Here is a 19,445-nt window from a genome sequence, read left to right as displayed (position 1 = left end):
CGAGTATGAACGAGAAAATGGCAAAGAAATGCAGTTAAAAGATAACATGTTTAATAGAAATGGTTCTCTAAAACCAGCTGTTCAACGTAAGTCCTCTCAAAGGAAGAAAAGGCATCCAGTGTTGTTACAAATTGAAAATTTGAACTCGAAAAGCTATAAACACGGTAGCTTGCTCTCCTAACCTGACCGACGAACGACGTTTCAGCTACCACGCCTTGGGACAATAACCTAGCTAACATATAAACCTGACTTTATCTGTTAAATCTATGGTTTTGTGGAAGCGAAAAAATGAACATCGAAGAAGACACATAAAAGAGAAGGCGTGGAGATTCAGAGTCTCAAGATGATATTATGTGCTCTTACAGTGAAAGAAAGCTAAAGTGATGATACCTAAGATGAGTTAACATAAGACTTAAGAAAATCCCTAGGCACCAAAATTGAGAGGGAGCTCTTTGGCACCATCGAAGTATAAATTAAACTGAACGAAAAGGTTTAGAAACCGAACAGACCCAGTTCGCTGACTTTCTCCTTCTCGAAGGTCTCGAAGTACTGATAAATGATTGTGACTGCAAGTAAAATTCCAGTTCCTGAACCGATTGCTCCCATGAAATCAGCCAGCACGGTCAGTGCACCAATGCACATTCCTCCGAATGCTGCAGCTGTCGGTATGTAACGGTTCAACTCCTTCTGTAAGTTAGATTCACGGTGTCCAGGCATAACCATTTGTTGTTCCTGCAAATCAAACCAAAGCATTATCAAGAATCACTATTGAATGTTACTCCAAATGATTAACTACTACAATGGGCAGACTTTTCATTTGAAAAGCTGGAAGGGGCGTAATTTTATCTTCGTTCAGGATCGGGTAAGTCATACCTTCAGCTGCTTAGCCACATCTTTAGCAGAGGATCCAGAAACTTCAATCCAAGTTTTTGAGAAGAGTGCACAAGCTGATAACATGAAGACAAGATAGAACAAAGCATGGAAGGGATTGGCAGCCATATCGGCTAAGCTGCAAGAAGAAACGCCACATATTACAAAAAAGAACATAGGCATTATAGAGTACTTTTTCCTTTTTTGGAACTAAGAATATCACCTTGATGGTGGGGTGATGTAATAAGCAAGACCACCAACAGGGACAGATTGACCATTTGAGTATTCAGATTCCTTCCATATACCCAGAAGATTCACCAGGAAGTTTCCACTGTACTTCCTGTACAGCAACTGCAGGCACAATTCCACGCAATCAGTTAGGAGGCACTGGCTAAGTGTATTGCAGTTGTTCATGGAAGGACAGAATTCAACATACCTGAGAGATAAAGTAAAGGTTGGAAACAAGAGCAGAGTGAAGGATGATTGGCATGTTGGAGGTGTAGAAGAGCTTAATTGGATAAGAACCCTGTTGCCCACGGGAATTCTTGGACCTCACTGGCAGAACCACGCGGAACCCTTGGAAGTAGACAACAATTAAGAAGATCAAAACTGTAGCAAGCAGATTTGTCACATTGGGAAGGTTCTGCCGATAGAATGCTTCCCGCAATGCCCGAACTTTGTCCGTTCGGGTAATCAGCAGATGGAACAATGCAATGACTGCTCCTTCAAATTCAGCTCCTCTTCCACTGTTAATGGTGGTTGGACTAAAAGCCTTCCAAATAATGTTCTCACTGCAAAATCCAGACAATTTCGAAAAATCCATCAATGACAATGTAATCAGAAAACACAAACTCGATGAGAAATGATCACAGAACGGAAAGAGAACTTACCACATGTTGGTTGCTATGAAGAGGGAAATTCCAGATCCTAAACCATAACCCTTCTGGAGAAGCTCATCCAAGCATATGACAACAATACCAGCAAAGCAGAGCTGAACTATAATAAGAATAGCATTACCCACACCAAGTTGGCTAACGCTACCATACATTCCCGAGAGAACATAAGCAACTGCCTCGCCAACGGCTATCAGGATGCCCAACAATTTCTGTGCACCATTTCTGAAGGTGGAAAATAATTGGAACAAATGTATGCATGTCAAATTAGAATTCAGATGATGTCGACCAGAAAAGAAATCAAATTAGCAGTATGATATCAATGTGAAAGATAAATGCATTCATAATAAGTTTGTAGAATAATAACATTTAGGAAAACAATAGAAAACAAATCAACATAACGATATCATCGTACTAAACAATCAAAAAAGGTAGCCACAGTGCTTCATGCTATCATTGTTCACCAATACATAACTTACAGAAAGCAAAATATAGCATGCACCCAACTTCAACTACAAACTAAAGCTTTGAAGAAAAATAATTCTTCAAACAGAGTTCTTAATGAAGGCTATGTTTTAAAAACATTTGTAAAAAGTAGATTACAAAAATGTAAGAAAACAAATTTCTTTTACAATACAGAAAAACTAATGCCGCGCACGACTGAAAATGGAACATCTATGGGAATAATGTTCGCCAAATCCAACAGAAGGATGCATGATTGTCAACCATACTACATAATTTTCCATTAAGGACTCAAAAAATCAGGAAGCGTGGTAAATCGGAACTTACAAGAGAGCACGGTCTTCCCGGACATTGTTGTCGACTTCGATAATCTTGGACCCGACAAGGAGTTGCATCACCATCCCAGATGTGACAATCGGGGTGATTCCAAGCTCCATGACAGTACCACGATTAGAAGCGAGGATAACACGCATCCAGTAAAACGGATCTGCACCCGTCGTGGAGTGAATACCATACAGAGGAAGCTGACTGCATACCAAGAAGATGAAGAGGGCGATGACGGTATAAATAACCTTCTCTCTAAATGGAATTTTCCGATCGGCACTCTGCACCTCAGGGAGAAATGAAAGGAACGGCCTAACCAAATGAAGAACTCTAAATCCACCTCCCATCTTCCTTCAACCAACCTGTTATCAACAACGCTGCATCACAAATGGAAAAAAATGTCAATAATTCAACGTTAAAGATCTCCATTGAACAGATCTACAAGCCACAGATAGATAATTCCAGATCTCTACCGATTCCACAGAATATAATAAGAAAACCCTAATCGCGGATATATGTAATCAAATCATGGAACATGCAGAAGCCGATAGAGATCTAGAAATTGCAATCGATAAGAATAATCACAGAAACGAGAGAATTCGATGAAATAAATGGCAGAGATTCAGAAACAAACCCTGACGCGGCTAGAAGAAGAGTCAAACGCGACGGAAAATCGCAAGGATTGATTGAATTGTGAATGAAATGAAGATATTAAAAGGGAAGCTTATAAGGCAGCCGCCTTCTTTGAAATCCGTTCCGGATTGGAAAATTGGAAATGTTCAGAGATGGAGACGGGGCGAGCCCATTAAAGCCGGGTTCGGCCCAATGTTCGACCCAGTTTGGGCCCAATAAGCCCACAGTATAAATAAATGCTCTGGTTTTTTCTTTTTTTTTTGAAAATATTTGGACACTATTTAATTTCTTTTACCCTTCTTCCTTATTTGAAAAATCATATTTAAAATTCAAACTCCAATATTTGCTCAAATTTTAATTAAATTTTAACATGTTTATATTTCTATATTTTAAATTAAATTTGTCTACCTTCGATGTTTGTTAAAAAAAATTAAAAGTGCCAAGATCGGTCAGGAAGCTGTAGGATCTGAGGCAAAAGCTCTCTTTGGATTCTAACTATCGGGAATCTTTCAAGCTCCCACTTGTTCTAGCTTCCATATCGTTAGAACACGACTCTGCACAATGGTATGATATTGTCTACTTTGAGTTTAAACTCTCATGCCTTTGCTTTAAGTTTCATCTCGTTCTAGCTTCCATGTCGTTAGAGGTCAAATATCGTCGCTACGAGCTGTTGGATGAACACGACTCTGCACAATGGTATGATATTGTCTACTTTGAGCTTAAACTCTCATAGCTTTGTTTTGGGCTTCCCGAAACGCCTCATACCAATGGAGAGAGTAATCCTTTATTCTAAATCCATGATTATTCCCTAAATTAGCCAATGTGAGACTTTCATCAAACACGAGCGACTCAAAATGAGCTCAACACATCGCTAGAGATCAATGTATTATTATATTCAAGACCCTTTTTTATCAATCCAAATAATTAATAAAAAAAATATATAATATAAATATTTTTAAAAAATTTGAGTTAAAAGATTAAAAAAAATAAACAATATATATATATATATTTCAACCCCCAAAAATTATTAAATAATTTCACAAGGATTAAAAAAAAAAAAGGAAGTAATAAATAAAAAGGTCGACTCACCTTCGTGACAGCCAACTGCCGCATGCAACTCCCTCGCCCTAAAACGGTTTAAATTATTACTTTTAACCATAATGTTTTAACTTTGCATTAAAAAAAATTTAATATATTCCTCATTTAAAGATGTTTAATTATGGGTGTTCAACTATACATATATTTTTAATTTTAAAATTAACTCTTTCAAAGATATTTAAAAAAAAATATATTATTAAATGATAAATTTTAATTAAATATTTTCTAAAATAATATTTTATAAATTATATGTACAACCAAACCATTTTTTATTTAATATAAGTTGTCAATTACCTAGACATTTTAATTTAATAATAATTTATTATACATATATATATATATTTAAAATTTAATAATAATTTTTACAATAATAACCGGCTAATTTAAAAGAAGATCATGTGTAACACATAAGGAAGGAATACTTGGTATCACCTACCATTTGTGGAGCATCTTGAAGAAAGTTTATATTCTCTCCGGCCTAATCTTTCCCCTTCTATCTGCCTGTGAATTCAAGCTTCTGTTCTAGCGAGACGCAATGGGCTGTGCTGGATCGTCGCAGACCAACGGGGACGGTGAGGTTCACTTCGCTTCTCTGGTTCTTTTTTTTTTCTAGATTCTCGGCGAAATTTTGTTCTATGTTCGTCTGTTGACTTGGCTACTAGGAATATTAGATGATAATCAATGCAAGTTGATTTGCTGTGGTAGGAAGAGCGGGAGTGTTGGTCTAGTAGTATTGAATTTCTCGGTAATGAATTGGATTGCTCTTGATTTGATTTATTCTGTCATAGCGTTGCTTGATGGTGTTCGTATGTTTGTCCTGTGAGTTGTGACTGTGACGGGAGATTCTTGAACTTCACTTGCGATTATCAGATTATGTAGTGGTGCATTAATTAGGATGAGCAGGTCTCGAATTTGGATTATTGCACTAGTTCATTGAAATAGTTTTGTTATTCATTCATTTTGGGAGTGACGGGTTTTTGAAGGTTGCTTAGAGTTATTGCTCACTGGTTCATTTGAGATTTCATGCTGGTGATTCAAATTCCACTACAGATTTATGCTTTCAGATTAATGAAGTTATCAAGATTTGTAGTCGGAATCTTGGCATATTTGTTGCTTAACTAGTTTCGCATTCAGAGAGTTCTATTAGATTAATTGTGAAGCTGTGATGTTAGCATTCCAGGACTAAAATTTCAGCAACTAACACTTAAATGGACAGTATCTTATATTTCTGCTTTATACTTGTAACGCCCCAGATCGCTGGTAGATATTGTCCTCTTTGGGCTTTCCCTTTCGAGCTTCCCCTCAACGCTTTAAAACGCGTCTACCAGGGGAAGGTTTCCACACCCTTATAAATGGTGGTTTGTTCTCCTCCCCAACCAATGTGGGACATCACAATCCACGCCCTTCGGGGCCCAACGTCCTCGCTGGCACTCTTTCCTTCCTCCAATCGATGTGGGACCGCCCCTAAATCCACCCCCTTTGGGGCCAGCATACTTACTGGCACACCGCCTCGTGTCTACCCCCTTTGGGGAACAGCGAGAAGGTTGGCACATCGTCCGGTGTCTGGCTCTGATACCAACCATTTGTAACGCCCCAGATCCACCGCTAGTAGATATTGTCCTCTTTGGGCTTTCCCTTTCGGACTTCCCCTCAAGGCTTTAAAACGCGTCTGCTAGGGGAAGGTTTCCACACCCTTATAAATGGTGGTTTGTTCTCCTCCCCAACCAACGTGGGACATCACAATACTACAATCAAAAGAAATAATAGCGTTTTTAAAGGGATTGAGAGGGAGCTTTTTGTAGTTTGGTCCCTTATGAGATTTAATGTCAAAGTCTTAGGACGAACTTTTGTAATTCTCCTTGTGTTGTTTATAGTTCTGAATGTCTAAGGATTTCATTTAAACTTTTCAAGACTACCATGCTGCTAGCCTTGAATCTGGGTTTTGGTTTATACTTGATCCAAGCCATTGAGATATGACTGAAATTGTTTCTTTATGTAGGTTCCATAAAGAAAATAGGCAAGCCAAAATCTTGGAAGCATCCTCAGCCAATTACAAGGTCTCAGCTCGTGCAACTGCGGGAGGAGTTCTGGGACACTGCACCTCACTATGGTGGCCGAAAAGGTAGGCCTGTCTCTAAATATTTTTTGCCAGTGTGTTTATTAGAGGTTAGCTTATCAAAAAAGTTACTAAGAGTTTATTTAGTTAGGAATAGACCTTACATTATTGTATCATACTACGGAGTAGCTCATGATTTTTGGTTTTAGAATCTACATTTCCATCTCGAGCAAAACGTAAAACTAGGGATAGATGACCATTCAATCCATGCAAAAGGTGGCTGCTGTAGTTGCNGAGGTGTTGGATGATGAAAGTCCCACATCAGCTAATTTAGGGAATGATCATGTGTTTATAAACAAAGAATACTCTCCATTGGTGTGAGGCCTTTTGGGGAAGACCAAAGCAAAGCCATGAGAGCTTATGCTCAAAGTGGACAATATCATACCATTGTGGAGAGTCGTGTTCATTTAACATGGTATCAGAGCCATGCTCTAAACTTAATCGTGCCAATAGATTGGTAAATCCTCAAATAGTCAAACAAAGGACTCCAAAAAGAAAAAGGAGTCGAGCCTCCTCGAACCTACGAAGGTAGTAAAAAATGACTAAGACTCCAAAGGAGTCGAGTCTCGATTAAGGGGAGGCGTGCTTTGTTCGAGGGGAGGGGAGGTGTTGGATGATGAAAATCCTACATTTCTAAGGTACNTCTAAACTTAGTCGTGCCAATAGATTGGTAAATCCTCAAATAGTCGAACAAAGGACTCAAAAAAGAAAAAGGAGTCAAGCCTCCTCGAACCTACGAAGGTAGTAAAAAATGACTAAGACTCCAAAGGAGTCGAGTCTCGATTAAGGGGAGGCGTGCTTTGTTCGAGGGGAGGGGAGGTGTTGGATGATGAAAATCCTACATTTCTAAGGTACGAAGGCAGTAAAAAATGACTAATACTCCAAAGGAGTCGAGCCTATAATAAGGGGAGGCGTGCTTTGTTCGAGGGGAGGTGTTGGGTGATGGANAAAATGACTAAGACTCCTTGGCGTGCTTTGTTCGAGGGGAGGGAAGGTGTTGGATGATGAAAATCCCACATTGGCTAAGGTACGAAGGCAGTAAAAAATGACTAATACTCCAAAGGAGTCGAGCCTCGAATAAGGGGAGGCGTGCTTTGTTCGAGGGGAGGTGTTGGGTGATGGAAATCCCACGTCGGCTAATTTAGGGAATGATCATGGGTTTATAAACAAAGAATACTCTCTCCATTGGTGTGAGGCCTAGGGAATGATCATGGGTTTATAAACAAAGAATACTCTCTCCATTGGTGTGAGGCCTAGGGAATGATCATGGGTTTATAAACAAAGAATACTCTCTCCATTGGTGTGAGGCCTAGGGAATGATCATGGGTTTATAAACAAAGAATACTCTCTCCATTGGTGTGAGGCCTTTTGGGAAGCTCGANCGAAGCAAAGCCATGAGAGCTTGCTTAAAGTGACAATATCATCTCTCCATTGGTGTGAGGCATTTTGGGGAAGCTCGAAGCAAAGCCATGAGAGCTTGCTTAAAGTGACAATATCATACCATTGTGGAGAGTCGGGTTCATTTAACATGGTATCAGAGCCATGCCCTAAACTTAGTCGTGCCAATAGATTGGCAAATCCTCGCGTGTTCGTCTAACACAGGGGACCCAATAAAGGTTGGGATGAATTATCCCTTGGAAACAACTATGATATCTTTCACAGCTATAAGAACAGTTAATCAATTTCCAATTTCTAGGATCCTTCGACTGTTTTTCCTGTTTCCTAATAAACTAAGTTCTTCGGTTTGGAGAGACGGAGGTTTCCTATTTTTATGCCGATTCCAGATTGCCATTGCCAATATCGAAGAATCTCGTTCGATGTGTAGGCTTCTCCAATTGTCTCATTTTGCTTTNTCCTGTTTCCTAATAAACTAAGTTCTTCGGTTTGGAGAGACGAGGTTTCCTATTTTTATGCCGATTCCAGATTGGCATTGCCAACATCGAAGAATCTCGTTCGATGTGTAGGCTTCTCCAATTGTTTCATTTTGCTTTCTAGGAAGAAATGTGATATAGGGAGTTTTTGGTATAATTGATTCATGTTCTTTTATGACATGGTTATTTATTAATTATGCTATGAATGTTGGCTCTTGGATGTAGACATATTTCAAATCAATTTAAATTGCGAGTAAAGATTTATTTTGAGGACTCTTTGTGAAAGCTAAGGCGACACCAAAATGATGAACTTCTTTTTCTCAGGCTTGGAGCCATTATGTTATATTCTTACCTAGGATTATGGAACGTGATTAACTAGAAGTCTTATGTCTCGACTTCACTTTTATACGTGTTTATTCCCCTTTTTCGTAGTCTTCTTGTTAATCTATTTACTTTCGTGGGGTTTCTTCTCCCTTTTATCTCTTTTTTAATAGTCTTTAGTATTTTTGTAAAGCTTAATGGAAACCATTGGGAATCGCCACAATTTNATTTATTAATTATGCTATGAATGTTGGCTCTTGGATGTAGACGTATTTCAAATCAATTTAAATTGCGAGTAAAGATTTATTTTGAGGACTCTTTGTGAGAGCTAAGACGACACCAAAATGATATATTCTTACCTAGGATTGTGGAACGTGATTAACTAGAAGTCTTATGTCTCGACTTCACTTTTATACGTGTTTATTCCCCTTTTTCGTAGTCTTCTTGTTAATCTATTTACTTTCGTGGGGTTTCTTCTCCCTTTTATCTCTTTTTTAATAGTCTTTAGTATTTTTGTAAAGCTTAATGGAAACCATTGGGAATCGCCACAATTTTTTGAAGTGACCTGCCTTGTTTGAATTTCTCTTCGCCCACAATTCATTTTGCAGTCCCTTATTGATCTGTGGTTAAAGACATTAGTTCTTATTTTTCTTCAACTTTCTGCTTTCACTTCCCCCAAATAANGTACACCATTTGTTCGACATTTTAGGCACTTTTGACTACACCTTCAAGGCCCACAATTCTTTGTTCGACATTTGAGGATTTTATCGACGTGGCTAAGTTTAGGGCATGACTTTGATATTATGTTAGGAATCACGATTCTCCACAATGGTATGATATTGTCCATTTTGAGTATAAGCTCTCATGGCTTTGCTTTGGGCTTCCCTAAAAGGCCTCATACTAATGGAGATAGTATTCCCCCCTTATAAACTCATGATCTTCCACTAAATTAACCAATATGGGACTCACTCCCAACAATCCTCCCATCGAACAAAGTATACTATAAGCCTCCCCTGAGGCTTATGGAGCTCTCGAATAGCCTCCCTTAATCGAGGCTCGACTCCTTCCTCTGGAGCCCCTCGAACAAAGTACACCCTTTGTTCGACACTTTAGTCACTCTTGACTACAATCCTCCCCTCGAACAAAGTATACTATAAGCCTCCCCTGAGGCTTATGGAGCTCTCGAATAGCCTCCCTTAATCGAGGCTCGACTCCTTCCTCTGGAGCCCCTCGAATAAAGTACACCATTTGTTGGACACTTTAGTCACTTTTGACTACACTTTCGAGACTCACAATTCTTTGTTCGATATTTGAGGATTTTATTGACATGGCTAACTTTAGGGCATGGCTCTGATACTATGTTAGGAATCACGAATCTCCACAATGGTATGATATTGTCCACTTTGAGCCTAAACTCTCATGGCTTTGCTTTGGGCTTCCCCAAAAGGCCTCATACGAATAGAGATAGTATTCCCCAGTTATAAACCCATCATCTTCCACTAAATTAACGGTCTCACTCCCAATAATCCTCAACTGTATCTATACGAAGGTTTCTAATACACGGCACAAATTTCTGTTAATTTTCATTTTTCACTTTCATTAATTGACTTTAGTCGATAAGGATCTTTGGATCTAGCATTTCAAGTGCGGATTGTTTCAAAATTTGAATATTGAACTGATGTAGCATTTTGTACCAAAAATCAAATGAGAAAAAGATGATTGACCATATACGAGCCTTGCAGTAAAGAGAACACTAGTATAATTGAAAGGGCATCTTTAGGCCATGACATACCCCCCTCCAAGTTAACATCGACTTCAACCTTCTTATACATTCCTTTTTCCTTTACTAACTGTTTTTTGTGGTTACCAGAGATTTGGGACGCACTACGAGCAGCTGCCGAAGCCGAGCTTTCCCTTGCGCAAGCCATCATAGACAGCGCCGGAGTAATCATCCAAAATGCAGATTTGACAATCTGTTACGACGAGAGAGGTCGATACCATTGCTTCATTTAAGAAATTATGATACGTTATGTTAGTTTAGTCATCGGTATCGTTTTACCATTGCTCAATCTTACTGCAGGCGCAAAATATGAACTACCCAACTATGTTTTGAGTGAGCCAACCAATTTGATTCGTGACAGTTCATAAAGAGGTAACCATAACTTCATTTCTGCTCTAGCTGAAATCACACAGGTCTGAATAATGCTTGCTTTTAAAAGGTTTCATTTTGGCCCTTAAAACAAACCTACATTATTCATTCCTCTAACTTCTTCTGTAAGTTGCTTTACTCTAAATGGACAAATTGCAACATCGCTTTTCACATTTTTTTGTACAAAACAAACCGGTTTAGCAGTGTCATAAGTTACTTGATTACTTGTATAAATTAAGATTCAATGTAGAATGACTGAAAGTTTGAAAGCTCTGTGATTGATTGTCGTATCTAAGAAGAAGAAAAAAAGAGCAATATTGTGGAAAAGTGCTTTCTCCATCTTTTAGTTTGAATCTTTTGTTACCTGAAAGAATGGTATTTTGGTATGCTTTGTTTGAAAAAGCATTGAAAAAGAAAGCCCCTAGAGAAGGAGAGATGACCCAAATGGGCGTAGAAAGTGCTTTCAACAATGCTTTTTCTTGGTCATTTGTACCAAGAAAAGGCTGCTCTTTATCAAACCAAATTCATTCCTTTGCTTGGCTATTGAGTTGAGTTTGATTTTGTTACTTTCACAAATAATCATGGTTGAGTAGACAAATGCATGTGGCCCTAAAGTTTTCTATTTTTTTGAGAATCAAAGTCGGTCAAATTTATTATCGAATCCATCGTCCCACCCCGTCCCGCCCCTTTTGTTCACTATCGACCCAAAAAATTTAAAAGTTTCAATTTCATCCTTTCTACTCTTTTTTCAGTTCAGTTCGAAAATTACCATAGTAAAAGATTAAACCATTGAACTGTAAAATAATAATTAATGCATTATTCTCTAAATTATATATATATATATATATCNTCAGTTCAGTTCGAAAATTACCATAGTAAAAGATTACACCATTGAACTGTAAAATAATAATTAATGCNCTCTCATGGCTTTGCTTTGGGCTTCCCCAAAAGGCCTCATACGAATAGAGATAGTATTCCCCAGTTATAAACCCATCATCTTCCACTAAATTAACGGTCTCACTCCCAATAATCCTCAACTGTATCTATACGAAGGTTTCTAATACACGGCACAAATTTTTNGTTTTTCTTTTTTTGTTAGCTATTTTATTTTATGAATAGATTTTAACTTTTTTGGACAACTATTTTTATAATTACGAATATCTTCTGTTATTATTAAATTCGGCAGAATAGTAGATTTTTCGATAATGTTTATTATTTTTATTATTTTTTCATTATTACTATTTGAACTAAACTTATAATTTAATTTAATTTAATGTTTTAAATATTTTGTAATTATAATTTTTTTTGGGTCGAAATTAGTGGAGCATAAACTTATATAAATATATAAACTCCATTAATTTTTTTTAAATAATATTGAATAAATTAAATAGAAAAAATAATTTAAAATATTAAAGACAAACTTTAATTAATTTGCATAGTAATATAAATGTGGGAAAATTGAGGAAGAGATTCAGAGCAAACAAACGGTCCACCCTCGAACAAGAAAGTCAAAGTGTTGACCAGTCTTACCTTAGCTTTTGTTATCCTTCCCCCTTCACTCGCTATCCCCTGGCGCGTCACTTCACGCACACATTTCTTTTTCTTTGTTTGGTTAAGATAAAAACATATCTCGCTTTTTTTCTATTTAAAAAAAATATATTTTTTAAAGTTATAATATCAAATTTTATTTTGTTTTTTGAAAATTTATGAGTATTTATTAAATAATTTTAATTTACAAAATTAAAAATATTAATACTCGAAATATAGTAAACCAAAGTAATTGGACATAAATTAAATGAGTACAAAATTATTTATATTATTAAAAGAATATAAAAAGAAAATTACTTTATTTTTTACAAAATAAAAAAAAAATAAAAGTGAGGTAAGAGTGGGGCCCGATGGGGGTAGGAGTGGGACCCACAAGTGAAAAGTCGTGCTTATTGGCGTGATATGAGGGTGGGGTCACGTGAAAAAGCAGATAAAGCAAAGCCAAACACCACTCGCATCCCCATCATTATGTGCTGCTCCTTCCTACACCCAAATAAATCCCAATGCTCGACCCGACCCGAAAATCATACTCTCTCTCTCACGTGCGCCGAAACCCGACACGTGTAGCTTCTCTATACAGGCCGTTGAGAAACTCCACTCCACACAAGCTCCACGTGTCGAACTTTGTTTGGTTCTCTGTCAGAGACGGTTATTCAAACTTCAAACCCCCTCTTATTATTTTATTTTTTTTATTTTATATATTGCCTATGTTGCCACTACCATTTTCACTAATTACATCCTTTTTCATCATATTTTTTTATATACTATTTAATTTTTTTATCTCGATATTATGAATGACACGTGGATCCGTTCTTAATGACATGATTGAGCTAGTTGCGATGGGCGATGACACCTTGTAATTGAGATGACGTCAAGACATATGAACCAAATGAGAGACCTTAGCTTCGAGTAAAGACAAGGTCGAGCTAAAATGACTTGACCTAGTGTAGAGACAAGTCGGTTATGTCACAAATGATTGAGCATACACGTGCATGCAACGTGTGTGGCCAAACAAGCTCGAGTTTTATACAAATTGTGTTCGATGGTTGAAAGACAAATCTTGTCTAAGGTCCGATAAAACTATAAAATCAAACAAAATAAAGATAAAAACTTTTACTATAAAATTTTATTTTGAAAACATAATTTTATTTACTTTCCAAAATAAAAAGTTTAAAGAAAAAAAAAAAAGATTAAAAAAGTAAATGGAAAATGAAATGAAAAGGGAGTGGCAGAATGGTAAATAAAAGGGTAATATTGGTTATTAAAAAGCCCATAAGCTCATTATTCTGTGCTTCCAACCCTTCCATTTTTCACGGAAATGTTTCTCCTCTAGTTTCCCGGGCTTTGCCAGAGAGAAAAAGAGAACACTTCCCTCCGCCGTTCGCGGTGGTCCGATCTAAGATCCGATCGCCGTCTTTGATCGGAGCCTTCGGCGAGTATCCAATTCAGATATCTTCAGTTCTTCTTCTTCTTCTTCTTACTTTTTGTTGTTTTTTGTCTGATTTATCCAGCGGTTTGTACTTTTCTTTCAGTTCGTTTCATTGACTGTTACAGAGCCTCACGGAATTCTCCGTTTTCTAGACTTTTGTCTTTCTTTTCCGACTTGTCTACTTCGAAGTTGCGAAAGACGTTTTTACACTGTCAGTTTTTTTTGTGTTTCGATCCTTGGACTCGAGTTGATTTCTGTTGGAAGATTTGTGTCTGTTCCTGTGAAGTTTTGTTTGTGATTGTAATTGAATCGTGTTTTTCCTGCGATAGACGGAAGCAATTCGAAAGAATTGCTTACTGATCTATCTGTTGAAGCCGTGGGGACTTTGATTTGTTGGTTCAGAGTGTGTCTGTGGAGATGACGTCGGGGACGAGGCTACCAACATGGAGGGAGCGGGAGAACAACAAGAGAAGGGAGAGAAGGAGAAGAGCTATCGCAGCAAAGATCTTTGCTGGACTCAGGATGTATGGGAACTACAAGCTTCCCAAACATTGCGACAACAATGAGGTCCTTAAAGCGCTCTGCAATGAGGCGGGATGGACCGTCGAACCTGATGGTACCACTTACCGTAAGGTAGCTTTCTTTCAAGTGTTTGGATTTCAGTTTTGTTAACTTTAAGTAGACTTCACTTTCGTTTGCATTCTTTGATATCGATGAAAATGATGATACCACTTTCTTTAGCTTCGAGTTGATAGTATACACTTTTTAGCTTCGGATTTGTTGAGCCAATTCGATAGATTCCTTATTAGTTGTTCTAAACATCCTATATCATTCTTCTGGTACATTTGGGCGGGCAAATCCATGGCCCTGGTTGAGAATTCCAGTCATGAAAAATGGAGCATCTAGGTGTTGGAGTCTAGTATAAGTTTTTCATACACTAAAGGACAGTTCACGTCGCCTTTTTGACCCATTGCCCCTTTCCTTCGTCGGCGTCGGTTATCTAATTGCGGTGAGGTGAACTTTTTACATTTTTTTTTATCCCTTTTACGCGTGAACCAAGATTCTTCATGCTTGTTTTCAAACTCTACATGACTAGTAGTCTGAGGGAGGCGCTGGAACTACGCAGATCTCGAGGAGGTGCCGTCCTCCATTTTTTAAGCTCTACCATATGGATCTGTGATTTTGAGGGTTTTGGCTGGTATTTAGCCTACTAACTGTTCTTCCTTTCTACGGGGGCAGGTTTAGTCAGAGGGATCTTTCTCTTTTTGCTTTTCTTTTTCAATGGCAAGTTTGCGACGCAAACAGTGCCTTTTTCAGCTCTGTCTCTTTCCTTTCCTTTTGGAGTTGGCTCTGCCCCTATTTCCCGTGACGGATTCCTTCTTTTATTGATTTCTGCAGTTTCATTAATTTTTGGTTCAGGAAGTAAAGTACTCGCTGACATCTATAGCCTGTTGAGTAGCTCTTGGCCTCGGGTCTTATGTATTTTCCGTAGTCCACATTTCATTCTGTTAGTATCTCTCTCCAGCAATTAGTACGTATGGATCATGACATGGGTGGTATCTTTTTTCTTCTTTCTTGGCCCCGTGTAGCTATTTTCGTCCATAAAACAACTCCTCNTGGATCATGACATGGGTGGTATCTTTTTTCTTCTTTCTTGGCACCGTGTAGCTATTTTCGTCCATAAAACAACTCCTCCCTTCATCATATTTCAAACTACAACCTAGCAAGTTATACATGAATTTTGAGAGAATTACCGGCTCGATTATGCAGTGGAGATATTAGACCAAAATGCATTCTCACTGCCAGCCATATTCGTGCGGTAAATTGGACCATACTCTTGTAGTCTGTGAAATTTTGGTGGTCAACCACCGCATGCCTGGGCATTGGGATTCTAGTTTCATGTACGCCACTTTTAGACTGCTACCATGGATGAATTTATGAGTTCCTCACGGCTTGGGGTGTGATTTTCTGCAGACATTTTGTATCTTGGACACTAGAGAAATGGGGAATATTGGGATCATACAATGTTGTGGCATAAACTGTTTATAGCTTGAGTGGGGTGAACTTGGATTGAAATGATCGATAATGTTTTTCTATACACCTTGATGATTTTTGCTTGATTTTCAGTATTCATTCTTCTTTTCGATTGTAACTGGCTCAAGTAGATAATCCTTCAAATTCAGTGTATCCTATCATCCATACTCTACAATGTTTTTTCATCCATCTTCAGGGATGCAAGCCAATTGAACGTATGGATGTGGTTGGTGGGTCGGCAGCTGCAAGCCCGTTCGCATCTCACCAACCAAGTCCTTGTGCTTCCTTCAATCCAAGCCCCGGTTCATCTTCATTTCCAAGTCCAGCATCATCTTCATATGTTGCTAATCCAAATGCCGATGGCAGTTTTCTAATCCCCTGGCTCAGGAACCTTTCATCGTCATCATCTTCAGCATCCTCGTCTAAACTCCCCAATCTCCATATTCATGGAGGTTCCATCAGTGCTCCTGTTACTCCTCCTTTGAGTTCCCCAACTGCTAGAACGCCCCGACTCAAAGCTGACTGGGAAGACCAATCTGTCCTACCAGGATGGAATGCACAATACTATTCCTCCCTTCCATCTTCTACTCCACCAAGTCCTGGACGTCACGTTGTTCCCAATCCAGAATGGTTCGCTGGCCTTAGAATTCCTCAAGGTGGACCCAATTCTCCAACATTTAGTCTTGTTTCCANGATGGTACCACTTACCGTAAGGTAGCTTTCTTTCAAGTGTTTGGATTTCAGTTTTGTTAACTTTAAGTAGACTTCACTTTCGTTTGCATTCTTTGATATTGATGAAAATGATGATACCACTTTCTTTAGCTTCGAGTTGATAGTATACACTTTTTAGCTTCGGATTTGTTGAGCCAATTCGATAGATTCCCTATTAGTTGTTCTAAACATCCTATATCATTCTTCTGGTACATTTGGGCGGGCAAATCCATGGCCCTGGTTGAGAATTCCAGTCATGAAAAATGGAGCATCTAGGTGTTGGAGTCTAGTATAAGTTTTTCATACACTAAAGGACAGTTCACGTCGCCTTTTGACCCATTGCCCCTTTCCTTCGTCGGCGTCGGTTATCTAATTGCGGTGAGGTGAACTTTTTACATTTTTTTTTTATCCCTTTTACGCGTGAACCAAGATTCTTCATGCTTGTTTTCAAACTCTACATGACTAATAGTCTGAGGAAGGCGCTGGAAGTNAGGATCTCGCATGTGGACCCCTGGTCAAAGTGGGACCTGCTCTCCTGCCATTGCCGCAGGCTCCGATCACACTGCAGATATTCCAATGTCAGAAGTGATCTCTGAAGAGTTCGCATTTGGAAGCAACACAGCCGGAATAGTGAAGCCATGGGAAGGAGAACGAATTCACGAGGAGTGTGGCTCAGATGACCTAGAGCTATCTCTTGGGAACTCAAGAACCAGGTTCGTTGATGCTTCCAATCACTTCTCAAACTCCATTTATTTCAGAAATTGCTCCTCTTGCTAACCTCCCAAACCCATGTTTTTGCAGATAATCTAATGGATAACACATATTACCAAATAGTTACTACTCAGCAAATCCTGGATGAGCACTGTCACATTGGGAATCAAGGTGAGCATGATTGATTCTTCTCCCTTCCACCACCACCCTGTTATTGTGTTCCTTTTCAAATTTGCATTATCCCTCGTTAAGTTATATATACAGGTTTTAAGTGGTTCCAAATCCCTCTTCCCCCTTCGAAACTGAAAATTTACTGTTTGTGTCGTATATGTATGAGCTGTTTGTCTTTCATTTATAGATAAAAAAATGGTGAATGGCCTGATGAGATAATGCATATGTTACAGTGGCTTAACTTTTGTGGATATCGAGAGAGTGGAACTTTTCCATTGGCTTTTGTTCCTTCAATGCTGTCATTATTGTTATCATTACTTGCCCTGCACTTCAAACACTTAACACAGCCCCTCAACCTTTAGTTTGTTCATCTTTTATTGCCCCTTCGAATCTAAACCTTCATGCTTATTTTTAACTTCATTTCAGTTCATACAATTCATCTGCCTCTTTAGTTCAGTTACCTGAATAATAAATGTCTGTCCTCAGGTCNTTTTTTTTTTTTTTTTTTTTTTTTTTTTTTTTTTTTGGTAAATAAATCATTCAAAAATTAAAGAACTAATCGTCCAAGCCTATCATTAGTAGATGTTATCCGCTTTGACCCATTAGATATTGACGTCAGTCTCACGGTTTTAAAATGCGTTTGGTAGGAAGAGGTTTCCACACCCTTATAAGGAATACTTCGTTCCCATCTCTAACCAATGTAGGATCTCACAATACACTCCTTTTGTGGGGATTAGTGTCCTAGCACACAATTTGCTGACTGGTTCTAATACCATTTCTAACCGTTCAAGCCTATTGCTAGTAGATCAATATCTACTTTGGCCCGTTATGTGTTGTCGTCAACCTCACGATCTCAAAACACGTATGCTAGGGAGAAGTTTCCACATGTATGCTAGCAGATGTTATCCGCTTTGACCCGTTAGGTATTGACGTCAGTCTCACGATTTTAAAACGCGTTTGGTAGGAAGAGGTTTTCACACCCTTATAAGGAATACTTCATTCCCTTCTCCAACCAACGTGGGATCTCACAATACACTCCCTTTGGGGGACAGCGTCCTCCCTGGCACACCGTTTGATAACTTGTTTTGATACCATTTCTAACCGCTCAAGCCTATTACTAGTAGATATTGTCCACTTTAGTCCATTATGTATAGTCGTCAACCTCACGATTTCAAAATACGTTTGCTCGAGAGAAGTTCCACACCTTTAGAATACTTTGTTCTCCTCTCGAACTAACGTGAATCTGACGTACTTTTAACATCATTTAGAAATCAACCAAATAAAACAAGCCATATGAAGAAAAATAGGTGTATGGGGGATTTGGCCCATCCTTGGACATAGAGAATGGAATAAGGACATTGGCAAGTCTCTCTCAATCTCAATAATATTGTTACCCCTTTGATCAGACTGCTTGGCCCTTCCACGTTTTTTGTTTGTGGTTTCAATTTCAGTACCTATCTTGACTGCTTCTTCTTCAATCCAAACACTATTCAACATATATATATATATATATATATATATCCCTATAATATCCCTTCAAAAGTATTATTGTCTGATATTTTGTAAATGTTTCAAATTTATTTGTGGAGTGGAAACTTGATGTTGAACAAGTCAAACAAGTGTGGTAGTGACCTGAACATACTGACCTTGGAATGAACATGCCTTCTTTCATCACAACATTCAGAATTGCATTGATTTTATACCCACTAAGATGGAAGTCTTTGCTTTAACAATTTGCCTTTATTATATGCTTTCAATATTGTTGGGATCAAGTTACCCTAAATTTATTCTCTCTTTTTGGTCTCCCCGTCCCTTCATTTGGCTTATATTAGACTAAATGACTATAAAATTACATCGATACTTCCACATGTTACGAGTAACATAGAAGACATCTCTATTTTTTCCCTCGGGAATCTTTAGAATTACCACTGCTTAGCTTTCAATTTACCTTTTTTTTTACTATTGAAATTGAAACAAAATAGTTCATAGTTTCAAGCTTATTCTATAATACTTCGAGAAGCTTTACAGGTTTATTCTATAATACTAGCCTATAATACTTTGGGAAGCTTTACAGACCATGCAATAGTAATCCTAAAAGTATTTT

The 19,445-nt window shown here is 38.2% G+C and overlaps 3 protein-coding genes across 3 annotated transcripts; 2 read left to right on the top strand and 1 right to left on the bottom strand.

The window, feature by feature from the left end:
- Window positions 1–290: 290 nt before the first annotated feature.
- LOC111809907 (protein transport protein Sec61 subunit alpha-like) lies at window positions 291–3,297 on the bottom strand. The gene is made up of 7 exons (XM_023696376.1): window positions 3,184–3,297; window positions 2,553–2,926; window positions 1,761–1,988; window positions 1,307–1,661; window positions 1,094–1,221; window positions 874–1,009; window positions 291–732 (listed from the first exon to the last, which is right to left on the bottom strand). Exons 2-7 carry the CDS (start codon window positions 2,894–2,896, stop codon window positions 493–495), a joined length of 1,431 nt encoding a protein of 476 aa, XP_023552144.1. The 5' UTR covers window positions 2,897–2,926; window positions 3,184–3,297; the 3' UTR covers window positions 291–492.
- A 1,420-nt stretch (window positions 3,298–4,717) lies between these two features.
- On the top strand, window positions 4,718–11,061 carry LOC111810404 (ubiquitin domain-containing protein 2-like). The gene is made up of 4 exons (XM_023697111.1): window positions 4,718–4,852; window positions 6,280–6,402; window positions 10,459–10,578; window positions 10,669–11,061. Exons 1-4 carry the CDS (start codon window positions 4,816–4,818, stop codon window positions 10,734–10,736), a joined length of 348 nt encoding a protein of 115 aa, XP_023552879.1. The 5' UTR covers window positions 4,718–4,815; the 3' UTR covers window positions 10,737–11,061.
- Window positions 11,062–13,579: 2,518 nt separating this feature from the next.
- Window positions 13,580–17,635, top strand: LOC111810391 (BES1/BZR1 homolog protein 4-like). Its single transcript, XM_023697098.1, has 5 exons — window positions 13,580–14,347; window positions 15,945–16,445; window positions 16,736–16,842; window positions 16,939–17,172; window positions 17,261–17,635. The coding sequence occupies exons 1-5, from the start codon at window positions 14,132–14,134 to the stop codon at window positions 17,262–17,264; spliced, it is 1,062 nt and encodes a 353-aa protein (XP_023552866.1). The 5' UTR covers window positions 13,580–14,131; the 3' UTR covers window positions 17,265–17,635.
- Window positions 17,636–19,445: the final 1,810 nt, after the last annotated feature.

Source organism: Cucurbita pepo, chromosome LG14, assembly GCF_002806865.2.
Source record: "Cucurbita pepo subsp. pepo cultivar mu-cu-16 chromosome LG14, ASM280686v2, whole genome shotgun sequence".
Classification (NCBI taxonomy): Eukaryota; Viridiplantae; Streptophyta; class Magnoliopsida; order Cucurbitales; family Cucurbitaceae; genus Cucurbita; species Cucurbita pepo.
The sequence above is the reverse complement of the archived record's forward strand: the minus strand, read 5'-3'. Positions and strand labels throughout refer to the sequence as shown.

Coding starts and splice junctions, on each gene's coding strand:
- LOC111809907 (XM_023696376.1), bottom strand. CDS start 2,896: ATGGGAGGTGGATTTAGAGTTCTTCATTTGGTTAGGCCGTTCCTTTCA. Junction 1,989..2,552: donor CGGGAAGACCGTGCTCTCTT/GTAAGTTCCGAT, acceptor TTCCACCTTCAG/AAATGGTGCACAGAAATTGT. Junction 1,010..1,093: donor TACATCACCCCACCATCAAG/GTGATATTCTTA, acceptor TTCTTCTTGCAG/CTTAGCCGATATGGCTGCCA.
- LOC111810404 (XM_023697111.1), top strand. CDS start 4,816: ATGGGCTGTGCTGGATCGTCGCAGACCAACGGGGACG. Junction 4,853..6,279: donor GTCGCAGACCAACGGGGACG/GTGAGGTTCACT, acceptor TTCTTTATGTAG/GTTCCATAAAGAAAATAGGC. Junction 10,579..10,668: donor AATCTGTTACGACGAGAGAG/GTCGATACCATT, acceptor ATCTTACTGCAG/GCGCAAAATATGAACTACCC.